The sequence below is a fragment of the Syzygium oleosum genome, unplaced genomic scaffold, assembly GCF_021117445.2.
Source record: "Syzygium oleosum isolate NSW1041296 unplaced genomic scaffold, Sole_v2.1 Sole_v2.15, whole genome shotgun sequence".
Taxonomy (NCBI): domain Eukaryota; kingdom Viridiplantae; phylum Streptophyta; class Magnoliopsida; order Myrtales; family Myrtaceae; genus Syzygium; species Syzygium oleosum.
The window spans coordinates 596615-613100 of NW_026607499.1; the positions used below are offsets into that span (position 1 = coordinate 596615).

Below are 16486 nucleotides of genomic sequence, written 5' to 3' on the forward strand. Positions count from 1 at the left end.
AAAGTTTGCAAACAAGCTGTTTCGAGTGGAAAAAAAAGGATAAATCGATTCTCTGAGAGTACTAGCAGGAGGAATTTCAGCAGATGTGGCGCAGAAGCATCTAGCTGACATAAATGTAGTAGACTCAAAAGTAAATAAGAAAAATGAAGGAGGAGGAGGCTCATTCATCTAGTAAGCATCACACAGCAAAACAGCAGTAACTTCTTGTGAAAAAGCAGCTCTTTTGCCATTGTAAAATAATCAATACCGACAACAATCATAAACAAAGACATCATTGTGACGAGTTTTGTCTCAGCAATACAATCACGGGACCGAGAATCGTGCCACTAAAAGTTCTCATCCTGTAACTGCGAGTTCAAAAGAAGTATCGTTTTGGATCCTCCTTACCTTCAATCGTAGAGTGAAATTTACTATTTCAGTCATAGGCCATCAGAGAGCCTGCTCGAGGGCAAGTAACTTACACCAGTTTGGCCGGGATTTGTGAGTAACTCAAAGTTTCCAGCGGTAAATGACTCATCCTTCAGAAAGATTGGTCTTTCGAGATTAGAATATCCACAATACTCTACTTCGTACACTGTTGCATCCTTCAAAAATGCTGAGACCGACACTCCAACTCCTTCCCCTGCACAGAAGCACAACTTTAAAAATTTCGGCAAATGAGCAAAAGCATATCATGGAACTTGCAGGCTGCATTGATTTGCTTTAACTGATGGTCAATATTTGTGCTTCTTGAATATATCCCAAGATCAACATTGTCTATCCCTTAGAGATTGTCACTGTTAGACCTATCAATGGGTCTCAACCATCTAGTTGAAAGCACTCTGAATATATAATGCTATGAATCTGGATTCAAAAAGCATGCCTAGTTGCTAAAAAAAGCCGATGAAATATAGTACAGGAACTTAAAATTCAACTGAGCTTGCTTGACATGATGTTCTGAAGATGTTGTCTTCACAATCATATGAAAATTATTATCTTACCATGTGTGACAAGCAGCAAGTTTTCTGACGGATATTTATCAGCTAGGGCAACAATAATTTGCTCATATCTAGCTCGTGCACCCAATACTGTCTCTTCCCATTGTGGCGTCTGCAGCCAATTTGCATCAATGCAAAGTGAAGTCATGATTATATTGCCAGTAGATGTATTGGCATCCAGTTATATAATTTCCAGGCAAAAGCATACTCTTTGTCTAAAAAAATTCACCTGTTTATACACTCTTTCTACTGTATGATCCACTGTACCCGTCGGTAGCATGGCTTCAAGCTCAGAAATATCAAATCCCCACTCCCCATCTTTAGGAGGAAATCTGATGGCTTCCCGGTTCAACATCTCACACAATCCATACTCGATTGAAACCTGCTGAATGAGTTTAAAGATTAAAAGCTTTTACCATTCAGTTATAATCTCATGAACCGAATTCTGCAGTAAACAAACTCACAACATGACCAAATGTCAGTAGCATCATTTATTGAAAAAGCAGACCGCAAAATCTGTGGGTTTGATCTCTGTTTAAGTATTCTTCAATCAATTGATTTGTACATAGCAGCCGGACTCCATACACCCCTCTACAGAATGACTATTTACATTTTAACGGTGTAAATAAGCCAGAGTCTGTACAATCCAGGAACAATCTATTGTTAGAAGGAAATACCAATTACTTTTTTCTAGGGATTCTACCTTAACATTTAATTGCAACCAAGCAATACAGGTGAAACCATTCAACCTAGTTCCCACTCACATTAGATCTGTCAACCAAAGCAATAGAAGTCCACGGAGATCTTAAACTAAAACATAATATTATTAAGATGCACCCAATTCAAAAGACTTTGCAAGAATATGTGTGCTTACTGCTTTTCATACAAATGGAAGATCTAGATGACCTAAACCGGAAGAAATAGCTGCAGTGAGAGAGAGAGGAAGGGACAAAACTAAACCAAGACAATTTTGTCTCTTGGCTGTGATATGTTAATATGAAGCAAGAAGTGAACTATCGAAAGACTATGTACTTTTTGGAAGTGGAAGAAAATTATTTCCTTTGCTTCCTTCCAACTTTGGATGAAACAGAGCCTGACTGAAAGAGAAAATATCCTTCTCCTGAATTCTCATATAATCCCCATTTCATTATCTCAAAAGTAGTAAAGCAACATGTTTCACCCTGAGATAAGCTTTCCTTCATAAAAATTTCTCCTAACTTCCCTCTACACTAACATGGCATAAACAAGATTAGAACTCTTTGATTAAAACCGACATTGATGATAAAATCTAGCTAATTCAAAGATACTCTAATACTGCACTGCACTGCTTGACTCCACCTACTATTGCATATTGCCATTGCCTTACTGATGCCACATATTTGATACATTTTCCAGAGTTCATCAAAAGATCTAAAATCACTATGCAGTGCCTTATATATTTAAGAGCGTTACATGATACAATATCCAGATAACTGTGTTTCAAAGATATGCCCAATTGCCCATTGCCGGGAATGAATGCTTCCTGAGCTAATTAGATTATAACTACTTACCTATCGCCAAACATAACTTCAAATGCAAGCTGATCCCAAAATGGGAAAAAGCAATATGCATTCTCTTCAGAGCCCACATGAAAAATCAAAGTTCACAAACTTCAGCCCACAAGTCTCACCAGATAACTGTATCGGTAAAGTCAAACCTCAATCTGTTACCAAGCATTTGATTCAAATAGGCAATGGCACTCTCTTTTTCACTTGATTTTGCTCAGACAGGTCACACATTCACTCCACCTTAAACCAATGCCACAATGTTGTCGCTCAATTTTGCATCTCTCTAGCAAGACACACCACACATCTCTCTCCCTCTCTCTCTCAATAAAACATTTCAAGTCAACATCAACATCTCGATAGGAAGGATTTCTACACATCAGACAAGTTTCTAACTTTACATATTACCTTCTAGATAACCATGGGCAAAGCTAATTTTCAAACCTTAATTCATTCCTCTCTCACATAACAGTGGGTCCCGCATGGATGTAGTCCACTCTATTACTCATACAGAGTGCAAATATTTCCCACCAGTCATTCACTTCAGAGAAGTGTTCACTAGCTGATCAAATCTATATGTGTATCAAGCTGGCAAGGACCGTATGTATGCAATACCGCTCCTTAGCTTGACACGCACGTCACCAAATCCCACCTACGCACTACGCAGAATTCACACCCGCACGCGTTGACCGTAAAGTCCATTGCTCTCTCGGCCTCGACCAATCAATCGACCATCTACTCCAATCAAAACCATCGCCATCGCCATCGCCATCGCCATCGCCATCAAACGATCGCACATCACAACGCGTGCGCACTCAAACAATCACAGACTCGGGGACTGACCTTGACCCTCGACGGATCGAGGGAGAGGGCCTCGGAGGTCGTGGCGGTGAGGTCTTCGTCGTCGACGGCGCAGAGGGCGGAGACCACCTCGGAGGCCGTCTGGACGCAGCGGAGGAACGGGGACACGAGGGCGCGGTGGATCGGGAAGCCGAGCTGATCCCGGAGCTTCCGGCCGGTGCAGAACGCCCGAACCAGGCCCGCCTCTACGAGGGGCGGGTCCCAGGGGCGGGCCGCCGTGGACACCCAGAGCGGCTCGAAGTTGTCGATGCGGTCGCCGTGGCGCATCACGACGACGTGCTGGCGGCGCTGCGGGCCGGCCTGGGCATCCGGGGACGCCATCGGGGCGGCAGCGGCGGCGGCAGGGAGGGGCGGAGGGGCTTTGGGGGGCGCGTGCGGGTGTCGAGAGAGAGAGAGAGAGAGAGAGAGAGGGGCGGGGGAGGAAGGGGGAGAGACGAGGAGAGAGAGGAGGGGGTGGTTGCTTGTTATAGTGGGCGGAGGGGGGAGAAGTGTGACATGGAAATGAGCATTTTTGGGGGAGGGTCGATGAGCGAAAGGCGAGGCCTTTTTGATTCGATGAGCACAGGAGAAAGGGAAAAACAAGGGAAATGTCTTCTGTTTTTGTTTTTTTTGTCCTTTGGGAAGGGAAGGCCTATTTATTTATTATTGAGAAAATTCCAAATAAAGACTCGAAGCGTTCTTATTTTCTCAAATAAAGATCCGAAGTGTCATTTTTTTTTTATCAAATAAGAGGCATGAAGTAGCTATAACAGTTTTAAATAAAGGCCTAACCTCGCCGGCGAGCCAAATTTTCCGGCCGACCAAAGACATTTTTGTCCAAAAATTTTTTTAATATGAATTTTAATTAAATTAGATTAAAAATTAAAAAGAAATGTTATTTTTTAAAAGAAAAAAACAAGGGGAGGGCTGGCCCTCCTCGTCTGTGGCCACCGCCCCATCGTCCGTAGGGCAGCGACCATGGCCGGCGGGGTTGCCGGCCAGAAACGAGGGCCTAGCTAGAGCCGGGAGAGGGTGCCAGACCTCGCCCTGGTCTGGGCGAGGGTCGCTGGCCCTCGCCCAGGTCTAGGAGAGGGCCGCCAAATTTGTGCGAGGGCCAGCAGCCCTCCCGCATATCTTGGTGAGGTTTGGACCTCGCCCAGATTTGGGAGAGGGTCGCTGGCCCTTGGGGAGACACTGGTGACCCCGTCGGCCATTGTCGCCGCCCCATCGGCCATGGGGCAACGGCCACAAGCCGAGGGGCTGCTACCAGCCCTCCCCCTTGTTTTTTTTCTTTTTTTTAACTTTAGCTTCTTTGTTTCATTTTTGAGTTCATTTTTTTAAATAGAAAATGAAAAAAAAGAAAGAAAGAAAGAAAGAAAGGAAAAAGTAAAAGATGAAAATGCCCTTGACTCCGATAAGGTTGTATCCTTTTTTGAGACTTGGATGGCTACTTCATGCCCTTATTGAGAAAGTGAGGGCACTTCAGATTCTTATTTGACACATGATTCACTTCAGGTCCTTATTTGAGAAAGTGTGCGCATGATAACCATTCCGTTCGGAATGAGTTCTCAACCGTAAATAGATTTTTCTATTTCCGGTTCCTGGATGAGTTTCGAGAAAAACCCGTTTGATAACGACAAAAATTTCTATTTCTAGAACAGAAACTCGTTTGATAATAGCACAAAATTTCTATTTCCCGAAACAAAAACTCGTTTGATAAACAACAGAAAATTCTATTTCCAGGAACAGAAATCCATTTTTTTAGAAATGGAATAAAAATAATTAAAAAATCCGAAAAATTCATAAAAATCTCAAAAAAAATCAGAAAATCCCAAAAACTTGAAAAATTCCAGAAAAAATCATCAAAATGTCAAGAAAATAAAAAAATATTCAGATTTCGGGAAAATGGGAAATTTGTTGAATTTTTTTAAAAAAATCAAGAAATCAAAATTTCAAAACTTCACAGAATTGCTTAGAATACTTGTAGTCACCCACTTTGAGTAAAATTTAAATTTTTTGAGGTGCCCAAAAAAAAAAAAAAAATTTCAAAATTTCACAAAATGGCTTAGAATACTGGCCACCCACTTTTTGAGTAAATTTTAATTTTTTGAGATACCCAAAACAAATTTAAAAAAATTAAAAATTTCAAAACTCACAGAATGGCTTAGAATACTGGTGGCCACCCACTTTGAGTGAAATTTTAATTTTGGAGGTGAAAAAAAAAAAAAAATCAAAAATTTCAAAATTTCACGAATGACTTAGAATACATGTGGCCATCCACTTTGAGTGAAATTTAAATTTTTTAGGTGAAAAAAACATAAAAAATCAAAAATTTCAAAACTTCACGAATGACTTACAATACCTCTAGCCACCCACTTTGAGTAAAATTTAATTTTTTTAGATGCCCAAATGGTATTTTTTATTTTTTTTTTATTTTTTTGGTTCTTAAAGAAAATTAAATTTCACTCAAAGTGGATGGCCACATGTATTCTAAGCCACTCTGTGAAGTTTTGAAAATTTTTCTATTTTGCTTATTTTTATTTTTTTTCGACACCTAAAAAAAATTAAATTTCACTCAAAGTGGGTGGCCACGGGTATTCTAAGCAATTATGTGAAGTTTTTTATTTTTTATTTTTATTTTTTTCGGCACCTAAAAAAATTTAAATTTCGCTTAAAGTGGATAGCTACAGGTATTCTAAGCCATTTTGTGAAGTTTTGAAGTTTTTTCTTTTTTTCTTTTATTTTTTTCGGCAACTAAAAAACTAAAATTTTGCTCAAAGTGGGTGGCCACATGTATTTTAAGTCATTCTGTAAAGTTTTGAAATTTTTACTTTTTTGCTTATTTTTATTTTTTTTGGCGTATAAAAAAATTTAAATTTCACTCAAAGTGGGTGGCCACATGTATTTTAAGCTATTCTGTGAAGTTTTGAAATTTTTTATTTTTTTTTATTTTTTTCGGCAACTAAAAAAAATTAAATTTCACTCAAAGTGGATGGCCACAAGTATTCTAAGCCATTCTGTGAAGTTTTGAAATTTTTGATATTTTGCTTTTTTATTTTTTTCGGCACCTAAAAAATAAAATTTTCTTTCAAATTGGGTGGCCATGGTATTCTAAGATATTTTGTGAAGTTTTTAAATTTTAGAATTTTTTATTATTTTTTTATTTTTTTGGCAACTAAAAAAATTAAATTTTGCTCAAAGTGGGTGGCCATAGGTTTTCTAAGCCATTTTGTGAAATTTTGAAATTTTTATTTTTATTTATTTTTTTGGTACCTAAAAATTTAAATTTCATTGAAAGTGGGTAGCCACGATTTTAAACCATTACGTTAAGTTTTGAAATTTTTGATTTTTTGTTTTTTTTTCTCACCTCAAAGATCGTGACTTCCATATGAATATGTGTGTTGAAGAAAATGAATTCCTCAGAAATGGTTCTCACTTTTGTTCCAAAAATGAAAAACCAACTTTCTTTTGGTTCTCATTTCTGGTTTCAGAATTAGTTTTGGAAGCAAACTTGTCCCGGAAATAGAAAAATGAAATTGCGTTACCAAACGGGTTTCTGGTCCAAAACTGATTCTGGGAACAAAAAACCAGTTCTGGACAGAACCAGAATGGTTTTCATGCAGCACCTAAGTATTTTGGGTCCTTATTTGGAAATTTTCCTTCAATTTATTTTTGAAAGGAAAATAAAATTTGCCTTCATAGGTGTGGCATACTCCGAGCTATTGCTATTTTCTTTTTCTTTTTTAATACAAGAAGAGGACAATTAGAGTTTGTCGCAAACGTTGAGGGCATGCTGAGTTAATCGGAAAAATTATATTGAAATTTCGCGCAAAAGGTTAAGATTAAATTGATAAAATTGAAAATTTTAGGACTGAATTAGTATCCGGATAATTAGTTTAGGACTAATTGAACATTTTCCCCTCATCTCCAAAACCACACTTTTATTTAGTCAAAATAATAGTTTTATTTATTATGGTTAATACCACGAAAAACCCCAAACTAGTACACTCGTGATAAATTTACCAAAAACTAAGTTTTTAACCATCAAAAACCTCCCAAATTGGTATACCTAAAGTAGATTTACCCTAAACTAATTTTTTGACAACTAAAATCCCACATTTGTGACAAATTTACTTTTCATTAGTTTCCGTTAAATTGGATTAATATCACGAAATACCACAAATTAGTACACCTTGACAAATGGAGGGTAAAACTCTAAATTGTTGCACCCATTAACTGTCACGTGTTATCCAACTCAGTAATTTGACGGTAAAATTAAACTGAACTAACGGAGGGTAAAATTGTTATGTGTGTATTAGTTTGGGGTAAATTTGTCAATGATATATCAGTTTGAGGTTTTTTGCGGTATTAACACTATTTATTAAAGACTTAAACGTAGGGGCCCATAAAAGGGGCATATGAACACAACGAGTCCATAGGGGCTGGGTTGGACTAGCCAATTCTGTGGAACAGAATTCTCTCACTGGACTTTTACGACCTAGTCCGCTACTCTGTTTTGCTTTCCACTACAATGGGCTACTCTTAGATCACCAAAGCAGAGTAACATATTTGGAGTTTCAGAGATAAGAGCGTGCTCTACCCATCCGGTGTGATCTGGGGACTTCAAAGATAGAATTAAACTCAAACAGTCAGAGCTAAGTTCAAGATTTTGGAGTCCTCGAGGAGAGAGAAACTTCAGAGAGTACACGAGTGCTAGGGTATCCGGTTGGCTCCAAAGCCACACACTTAGGCTGCGCATGACAACTTACCAAATAGTGTTTGATTCTGTTCTTTTGTTCCCAGAATCAGTTTGGGAATAGAAATCCGTTTGTTTAATTTTTTGATTCTGGGCATAAATTCTTGCAAATTTGTGCCCATAATCAGTTTTGGAGCAGAATCAAGAATAAAAAAAAAGTAGCTTCTTGATTCTGGGAATAAAAATGAGAAACAGTTTTTTTTTCTTCTTCTTTTTCTTGGTTTTTAATGTAGCTTCTAATGTCCGGCGCAAGAGCCACCCTCACTGTATTAAGCAAGATTAAAATATTATTAATAAAAAAATTTATTAATAAAAAATTTACCGGCCATGGCCAGCGATCAGGCCATGGTGAAAAAAAAATAAAAAAATTTATTAATAAAAAAATTTTACTGGCCATGGCCAGCGACTAGGCCATAGCGAAAAAAAAAATAAAAAAGATATTTTCAATAAAAATATTTTTTATTAAAATATTTTAAAAAAATATTATTTATAAAAAAAATATTTTACTGGCCATGGCGAAAAAAAATAAAAATAATAATTTCAATAATAATATTTTTTATTAATATTATTAATAAAACAATATTTATAAAAAAAATTTTTTACCATGGCTAGCAACCAGGCCATGGTGAAAAAAAAATAAAAAATTATTTTCAATATTTAATAAAAAAAATTATTAAAAAAAAATATTTTACCGCCATGGCCAAAAAAAATAAAAAAACTATTTTTAATGAAAGTATTATCAATAAAAAAATATTTTACCGGCCATGACCAAGAAGGAGGAGAAGAAAAAAAGAAAGAAATATTAAAATATTTAAAATATTATTAATAAAAAGAAATTTTATGCCGTTACCAAATGCATTTATGTTCTTTTACTATTTCAGAAATGGAAATTTTGGGCCATTACCAAACGCCTTCAAATGCTCTAAATCAGTTCCCGAGCATAGATTAAAAAAGAATTATTTCTGAACAGAATCAGTTCTCGGGCACAGAATCGTTGCCATGCGCACCCTTACAAGCCGCTTTTGAGGTATATAATTACAAGTATTAGTCCCTTGAAGCACGCCTTTAAGGGCGCACTCTAGCAAGCTGTCTGCTGAGACATACGCGTTGCAAGGCAGACGTAGTGAGCCGCCACTCAAGGTACGCCCTCACGATCCACCTTTCGAAGGCAGGACAAAGAAAGCGATCCACGGATCCATGGATACCACAAAGGACAGCTTCTGACTCAGGAGGTCAATGGTGCTGAACCAAGCGACCAACGCCTACCCAGTGATGCCCATATATAGAAGTTGACCTAAAAACTGAGACCTAACAAGGTGAAGTGCCCCATAGGATGGCACAGCTCAAGATAGTTGAGAACGACTCGGGAAATGAGAAGAAGAGAATGCTAAGCTCCAATATAGTAACATCAAGTTGTAAATAAGTTTCTCTCGTTATTTCGGTACGCTATCACTAAGAAAATGCTTGACCTGTTTGGTTCAGCTTTCCCAAGGGACTTTCCTTAAGGAAACTTTTTAATATTCGGCAAACTATTTTCCCACCTCTCTGGCTAAATGCTAGCCTTGGGAATGCTACTCCACCAATTAATAAAAATATGCCCGTTGCCTTTTTTGCCTTGAAAATCTTACTAAAAGTCCACTTTTGCCCCTTTAAAAATTTTCTTTGTACCCTCGACGCTTTCACCTTGCTCTCTACCGTTGCTCGCTCATCGGCCTCCCTCACTCCCCCCTACCTCACCCCGCCCACTTGTTCGCTTCACTCGACTGCTCTGTTCCCTTTGCTCGCTCACATCTCTCTGCAGGTTCCTCACCCTCCTTCCCTCCCTTTGGTGGATCTGATTTCACTTTGCTCTGGTCTCTCATTCTTGTTTCTATGATTTTTCCTGCTTAGTGTGTTAAAAAATGTTGCCGGTTAGCTAAAAATTGTTGTAGGATTAGCAATAGTTCAGTAATAGTAGGGGAAATCGTTGTAGGGATTAGCGATAGTTCAGCAATAGTTGGGAAATCATTGTAGGGCCAGCAATAGTTCAGCAATAGTAGGGAAATCGTTGTAGGGCCAACAATAGTTCAGCAATCGTGGTGTGTAGGAAGTATTATCTTCCTTTTTTATTTTGTGTTTAGTTCATCTTCAATGATAAAACTTAATGCAAATGCAAATGCTATATTATAATACGCGAATCCTAAGCTTAAGGTTTTTAGGATGAAAGGCACACATCCTGATCTTGCAGTTTTGTTAGATCGAATGTTCAAAAATACAATTGTTAATGGATCAATCACATGGAATCTTGGACAAGATTTATGTATTGATGAGGATGTTGTTGAGACCATGCAATCTGGTATCGGTGATCGTGTAGAATCTAGTGATGAAAATTTGGAGTGTCACGTGGGTGAAATCATTGTTGAACTAATTGGAACTTAGAGCTGTAAAAAAGTGGTGCATACTTCAATGAGGCAAGCTCGAGGAAAGAAAGAAAAATCGATTGACCACGGCACAACAAATTGGAATGCAAATTAATATGCTTTGTTCAATTGTTGACCATGAGTTTACAAAGTCGTTAAGAATGTCTATAATATGTAAGAATAATGTATTCTATTCTTAGGGACATCTGATCATGTGTATTATAATGAAATGACTCTTTTTTTTAAATTTGTTAATATTTTTCTTTTACATTACTCTCAACACTAAAATATAAACATCCGCAATTAGTCAATTTTTTTACTTCAATTTTAAAATATTAAAATTAAAAACTTAAATTAATTACACCAAAGGACTTTCCAAATATATATTTACCAAATATCTTGCCTTTCCTCAAAGCATTTTTCAATTACAGTTTATGAAATAATCTTGTATTTCCCTAGAGCTCTTTGTGCTAAAGGCCTTTGCATTTGGCTAAAGACTTTTCCTGAATGCCAAGCCAAATGGGTCCTAAGTCCATATGACAGTACTAGGCTCATATAATCAAACACATGCAAAGCCCGTGCGGGTTAGCGCAATGTTCGGTCCGGGCATTTATAGCTGCCGTAGAAGCTGTCAAACACAAACCCCTAATGGTAAGAAAAAACCTTAACATGGTCTTCTGTAAGGCAAGGATAGCTAAAAAGGCCCTTGGAATAGAGGACTATTGAGAGAATGAGACATATTGGGTCAATTTCCTAGGGGGGGAGAGGTGCTAATGATCGCGGCAAGGTTAAGAGCCACAGGACCCACCCGCGAGTCACTGCCATACATGGAGGAGCATCCATGGTCGCTGTCAAGATTGCCCCATCGAGTTGTCTGGCTCAACTCGAATTAACCTCACGTACCGGGGATTAGCATGAGCTATCCTACAAGAACCAGTTCCTCTCTTGCCTGTAAGTAAAGGCCTGGTAAGCCCTCAACACACAGAGTCACCAGCGCTCACATTCAAATTCTCTCTTCTTCTCCCACACCATACTGACTCGGGTGCCGGAGTGTTTGTCCAGGGGCACTCCCTGGACTCCTTCTCGCCCATCTTTCTCTTGCAGATATCCAAATGCAGATATCAAAGACTCCCAAAGACACGCTTCCCAATGCTCGGATCAACCACTCGATGACAAACTTGGAAGTTGTATGCATTAGACACTCGATCTAGTATCGAATAAGGAATCAAATTAGGGGGAAAAAAACTCAAATGGTTTTGGGGGTATCAATGTCACCTCCAATTTGGTCGGAACACATTATTCTCAAGAAACAAATTCTGACGCTATAAACATTGAAGCAAGTCATCGAACTCCTACAACTTTGACAGATGATACGATGAGGATTTGGACTTGAACAATCAGAACATCCTCGTAAATGAACCCTTTTGCCGGTTTCTGCAGATCCTCCAAGGGCACGAAGGCTGTGTAACCCCTACTGGAATCTGAGGCACATAGCCAACAACCAACTGCGATGCCCCCCGAAAAATTACTTCTTAGTTTTATTTTTAATAATGTAGCTGAAGCCAATTAGTATACTCATACTCGGTTTTTGGACTCATAAAAAGAGAAAGCATTATGTACCTTCAATAGAAGAAATTCACATGCATATTTGGATTTTTGCTATGGTACTCAAAAGTTGAGAAGTTGTATAGATGAGCTTCGAGCCCTTTCCAAACAGCCATTTGGAATTTTCCCATAAAATAAGAATGATTGTCACTTTATGACAAGATCCCGAACAAGTTGACGTGATATTAAATAGTAATATTTATATGCATTCGCAATTAGCCAGTTTATTTTGGATTAAGCAAAAGTAAAAAAAAATTAGTTTTTATCTCACCAAAATAAAATATCGTTCAAAATTTTAAAAAATTATGCAAAACTTAAATGTGAATTTATGTGCCAACATTTGCTAGTTGTAATATTTTGGGTGTTTTGAATTTACGAAAAATCAAATTATGTGCGGCATAATTAAAAATTAAAAAGAAAAACATACCTTTTCTCTCCTTGTGTTTACAATTGAGTTGGTCCAACACGCGCAAATAGAATTCTACAGACACTTTCCTCTTTGGAGGAAGGTCTTGCACGCTTTTTCAAATTTATTCATTTTTTGTGAAACAAACGGAGCTTAAGTAATGTGGTACTATATTTAGAAGTTTCGTTTAGAAAGAAGTCATGTATTTAAACTCGAATACAATTGATAATGGGATGAATCTAGCGTGATTAAATGCTTTCCTTTTCCGTTGAATTGATACTCCCTGGTACTTTTAGATAGGCAGCATTAAGAGAAGAAGCTTATCCGTAGTAGTGTAGCAAATGCGACTTCGAGCTGGGACAAGTTTATGCAAGTTTCGTATGAAGAGTCATGGCCCTTCCTTTATCTATGGAGCTTATGAAGTCGCGGTTTCGCTTTCTTAACATATTGGTGATTTTCATTTCGGGTGTAATGAATAGGTTTGAGAACATGCAATGTGAAATAAACTGACTTGAATAAATGATCATATGGAGGCATGGATCAGAATGGTTACTGTTAGCTCTTCCTACTTGTAAACCGACCTCTCTTCTTTTTAAGTTTCTGAGTTAGTTTTAGGTGGGATGATAGAATTTTTTGTTGCCAATGGTGGCAACTAAGTTCTAAGTTCTTGGTAATAATCAAATTGCTGCAGCACCGGAAACAATACGGGAAAAGTGCCAAAGAAGTCCTAAACCTTTTGCATTAGTGCCAATTCAGTTTTAAACCTTTTTATAGTGCCAATTCAGTCCTAAACTTTTTATTTTTGTGCCAATTTAGTCCTGCTGGCTAATTTTGGCCGGATTTTGTTGACGTGGATGCCGACCGGCCGGTAGGCGGCGCTGATGTGGACAACTTTATTAATATTTTTATAATTTTTGTGAATTTTTATTTATTTATTCATTTTTTCCCCCTCCCCTCCTTCCTTCCTCTAGCCGGTCGCCGGTCCGGCGGCCGGCTAGAGGCTAGAGGCCGGTGAGGCTCGCCCTCGTCGGCCACTGGCAAGGGCGGCCTCGTGCTAGGCGAGGGCAAGCCTCGTCAATGGCCGGTGAGGTCGACCTCGCCAGGGGCCGGCGAGGGCGAGCCTCGCCGGTGCCGGCCTCTGGCCTTTGGCCGGTTGCCGGTCCGGCGACCGGTTGGAGGAAGGAGGAGGGGAGGGAAAAAAAAACAAAAATAAATAAATAAATAAAAATTCAAAAAAATATTAAAATATTATTAAAGTTGTCTACGCCAGCGCCGGTGACCGGCTGCCGGTCGGCCGGTGTCCACGTCAGCAAAATCCGGCCAAAATTAGTCGGAAGGACTGAATTGGCACAAAGACAAAAGGTTTAGGACTGAATTGGCGCAAATGCAAAAGGTTTAGGACTGAATTGGTACAAAAAAAAGGTTTAGGACTAAATTGGCACAAATGCAAAAGATTTAGGACTTTTTTGGCACTTTTCCCTAAACAATACAAGCAAACTTTAGGATTGTCTTGTAGTAGAAGTTTAAGGCAACAATGGGACTAAGGTTTATGCTACATGAACTTTATTTGGTTCTGTTTGTTTATGAAATGGTGCCTCGTCATTAGTAGTTTTCGCTGTCTTCGTAGGACTAAGCCATAAGGGGAGGAAAATTGTCCAAAAAATCCTAAATCTATTAAATTTTTGTTAATTCAGTCCTAAACCTTTTAATTTTGTCAATTGAGCCTTAAACCTTTTCACTTTTTGTCAATTGAGTCTATTTAGCCAATTTTAGCTGGACATTGCAAATGTGGATGCCGGCCATTCTACGTGGCATGGCCGAGGCCAACGCTGGCATGGACAAATTTTAATAAAATTTTAATATTTTTCCAATTTTTAATTTTTTTAAAAAAATTTCTTCTTTTTTTCTTTTTTTTTTTTTTTTTCTTCTTCAAGTTCGGCGAGAGACGCGGTCCTCACCTAGACCTCACGGCGGCGAGGGTTGGCCGGCCCTCACTTGTGACCGGCGAGGGACAGCCGGCGACCTTTGGTTGTTTGAATAGCAATTTCCTTCTTAAACTTGAATCCATGCATACTTGGTCATTTTATAAATATAACTTGATGTTTAACTTATGGGCGGAACTCCGAAAGGACTGTAAGCCGAATATCCGACTTGACTGGTCCAAACCTGTCCATCGACCAGGTATACTTCTATTAATAGTAATGCACACTCGCACAAATTTGGAGAATTGAACTTGCAAGATTCTTTATTAGCTATATAGTACAATGAACTCAACGATGAATGCATCAATTTGTGGGATTCAACTCCATCAAAAAGAGGGAGAAACCAAACTAGGGGGAAAAATACATTGACAAACTGGTTGATAGAGATTGTTCTCAAGGATCTTATGACAACATCAAAGGGAATGATGTGAAGTTGGAGCTGTCAAACTCCAACAACCTCGACGGCCGACACGAGGAGGAATTGGACTTCAACAATCAGAACATCATTATAAATAAACCCTGTCGATGGTTTATGGAGATCCTCTAAGGACATAAAGTCTGGGAAACCCCATTAATTTTCTGATCCCGTGACCCAGTGGCAATCTGCTAAACAAATTTTTCAATGGAAAACATTTAGTGAAAAATCAAATTGATAACTTTTCAAAAAATGGTTGTCAGAAGATCATAAACATGAAGCCTGAAGGCACTTACTTTTTCTCTCCATATGGTTATCATTCAGTTGGTCCAACACGCGCAGATTGCACTCGCGATACACTTTTCTCTTGGGAGGAAAGTCTTTATTACCAAGTAAAAGTAAGAAAACGGAAAACGACTTCCCTTTAAGGGATCCATAGCCTTTGGGATACACTTGGAGCTTCCTAGATCCGATAATTGAGGTTAGAGACAAAATGGAAATATACAAGTAAATAAAGTTTAATCTGCAAACTTTTCACTTTGAGAACGTACCAACGACTCTCTCCAACAGTGAAGGCGTCAGAATAGTAAATGCTCTGGTCTAATTTGGAGAAGCTTTGCATCTTCCAAGTGAAGGTCATGATTGGCGGGTTTTCGATCATGGTAAGAGACTCCCATTTGCCAGTAGATTTGATAACAAAAACCTCGGCCCCAAATATACAAGAGTCGCCCACAAGGTATCCATTGGAAGCCTCTTTGAATGTTTCCAAGGACAGAAACTGAGAAAACCCCCATTGGGTCTTCAAGTCATGGAAGCTCCTCACTGCCCCATTAGGATCTACACACAATTCCACGAATTGATACAACTTTCTCGTCAATTCTGAACTATGATTATGTAATTGGAAGGGTGATTTTGTTAATATTATGTGATGATCTAACCTTGGAGGGTCAGGTACGTGTCTCGTATCATGTCATACACAAAAAGCTTGTATTCGACGTCAACCTTCCAATTGTGAGGAAGCTTATTTGTCTCCTCGATTGACAAATACAAGGAAATATATCCCGACCCATTATTTTCCTCGTCTCCATTAGGGTAAAGAGATAGGCTCCTGAAAAGAAGGAATTAGAAGTTTAATTAGCCGTTAATTGATTAAGCATTGAAGCCGTATCTCCTTATTGAGTTCATTGTAGTTCCAAAGAATATGTGTGACATCCCTGGATTAACTCACTCGAGGTATTATTCACTTTGGCCCGTCTTGTTGAATTTTAGACAATCACAAAAGAAATAACACACAAGAATTAACGAGGTTCAGCAATAAGCTTACGTCCTCGGACAAATCTCTCACGGTGTTTCTCTCCTTTTTGTCGTGAGTTTTGCTTTGCCATTATTCTTTCTTTTTATACAGAATTAGGTTGCTACAACAAAGGTAACAAGCAACCTGAAATAGGAAAACACTCCTAAATAGGTAGTAAGATAAAAAATACAATATTGACAATATCTCTTTTCCTAGAATAAGAGATCCAATCCCGCAACACTCCCCCTTAAGTTGGAGCGAAGACATT

General features: G+C 38.4%; 2 protein-coding genes across 3 annotated transcripts; both read right to left on the reverse strand.

Moving 5' to 3' along the window:
- Positions 1 to 209: 209 nt before the first annotated feature.
- LOC115668777 (uncharacterized) lies at positions 210 to 3746 on the reverse strand. Of its 2 annotated transcripts, none has more exons than XM_056318601.1 (4): positions 3365 to 3746; positions 1207 to 1359; positions 981 to 1089; positions 210 to 622 (listed from the first exon to the last, which is right to left on the reverse strand). In XM_056318601.1, the coding sequence occupies exons 1-4, from the start codon at positions 3701 to 3703 to the stop codon at positions 420 to 422; spliced, it is 804 nt and encodes a 267-aa protein (XP_056174576.1). In that variant the 5' UTR covers positions 3704 to 3746; the 3' UTR covers positions 210 to 419. The 2 variants fall into 2 exon arrangements, with proteins under 2 accessions (XP_056174576.1, XP_056174575.1); XM_056318600.1 differs by having other exon boundaries at positions 1186 to 1359.
- Positions 3747 to 11857: 8111 nt separating this feature from the next.
- LOC115665229 (ubiquitin C-terminal hydrolase 13-like) lies at positions 11858 to 15893 on the reverse strand. The gene is made up of 4 exons (XM_056318414.1): positions 15863 to 15893; positions 15476 to 15761; positions 15221 to 15387; positions 11858 to 11997 (listed from the first exon to the last, which is right to left on the reverse strand). The coding sequence occupies exons 1-4, from the start codon at positions 15891 to 15893 to the stop codon at positions 11858 to 11860; spliced, it is 624 nt and encodes a 207-aa protein (XP_056174389.1).
- Positions 15894 to 16486: the final 593 nt, after the last annotated feature.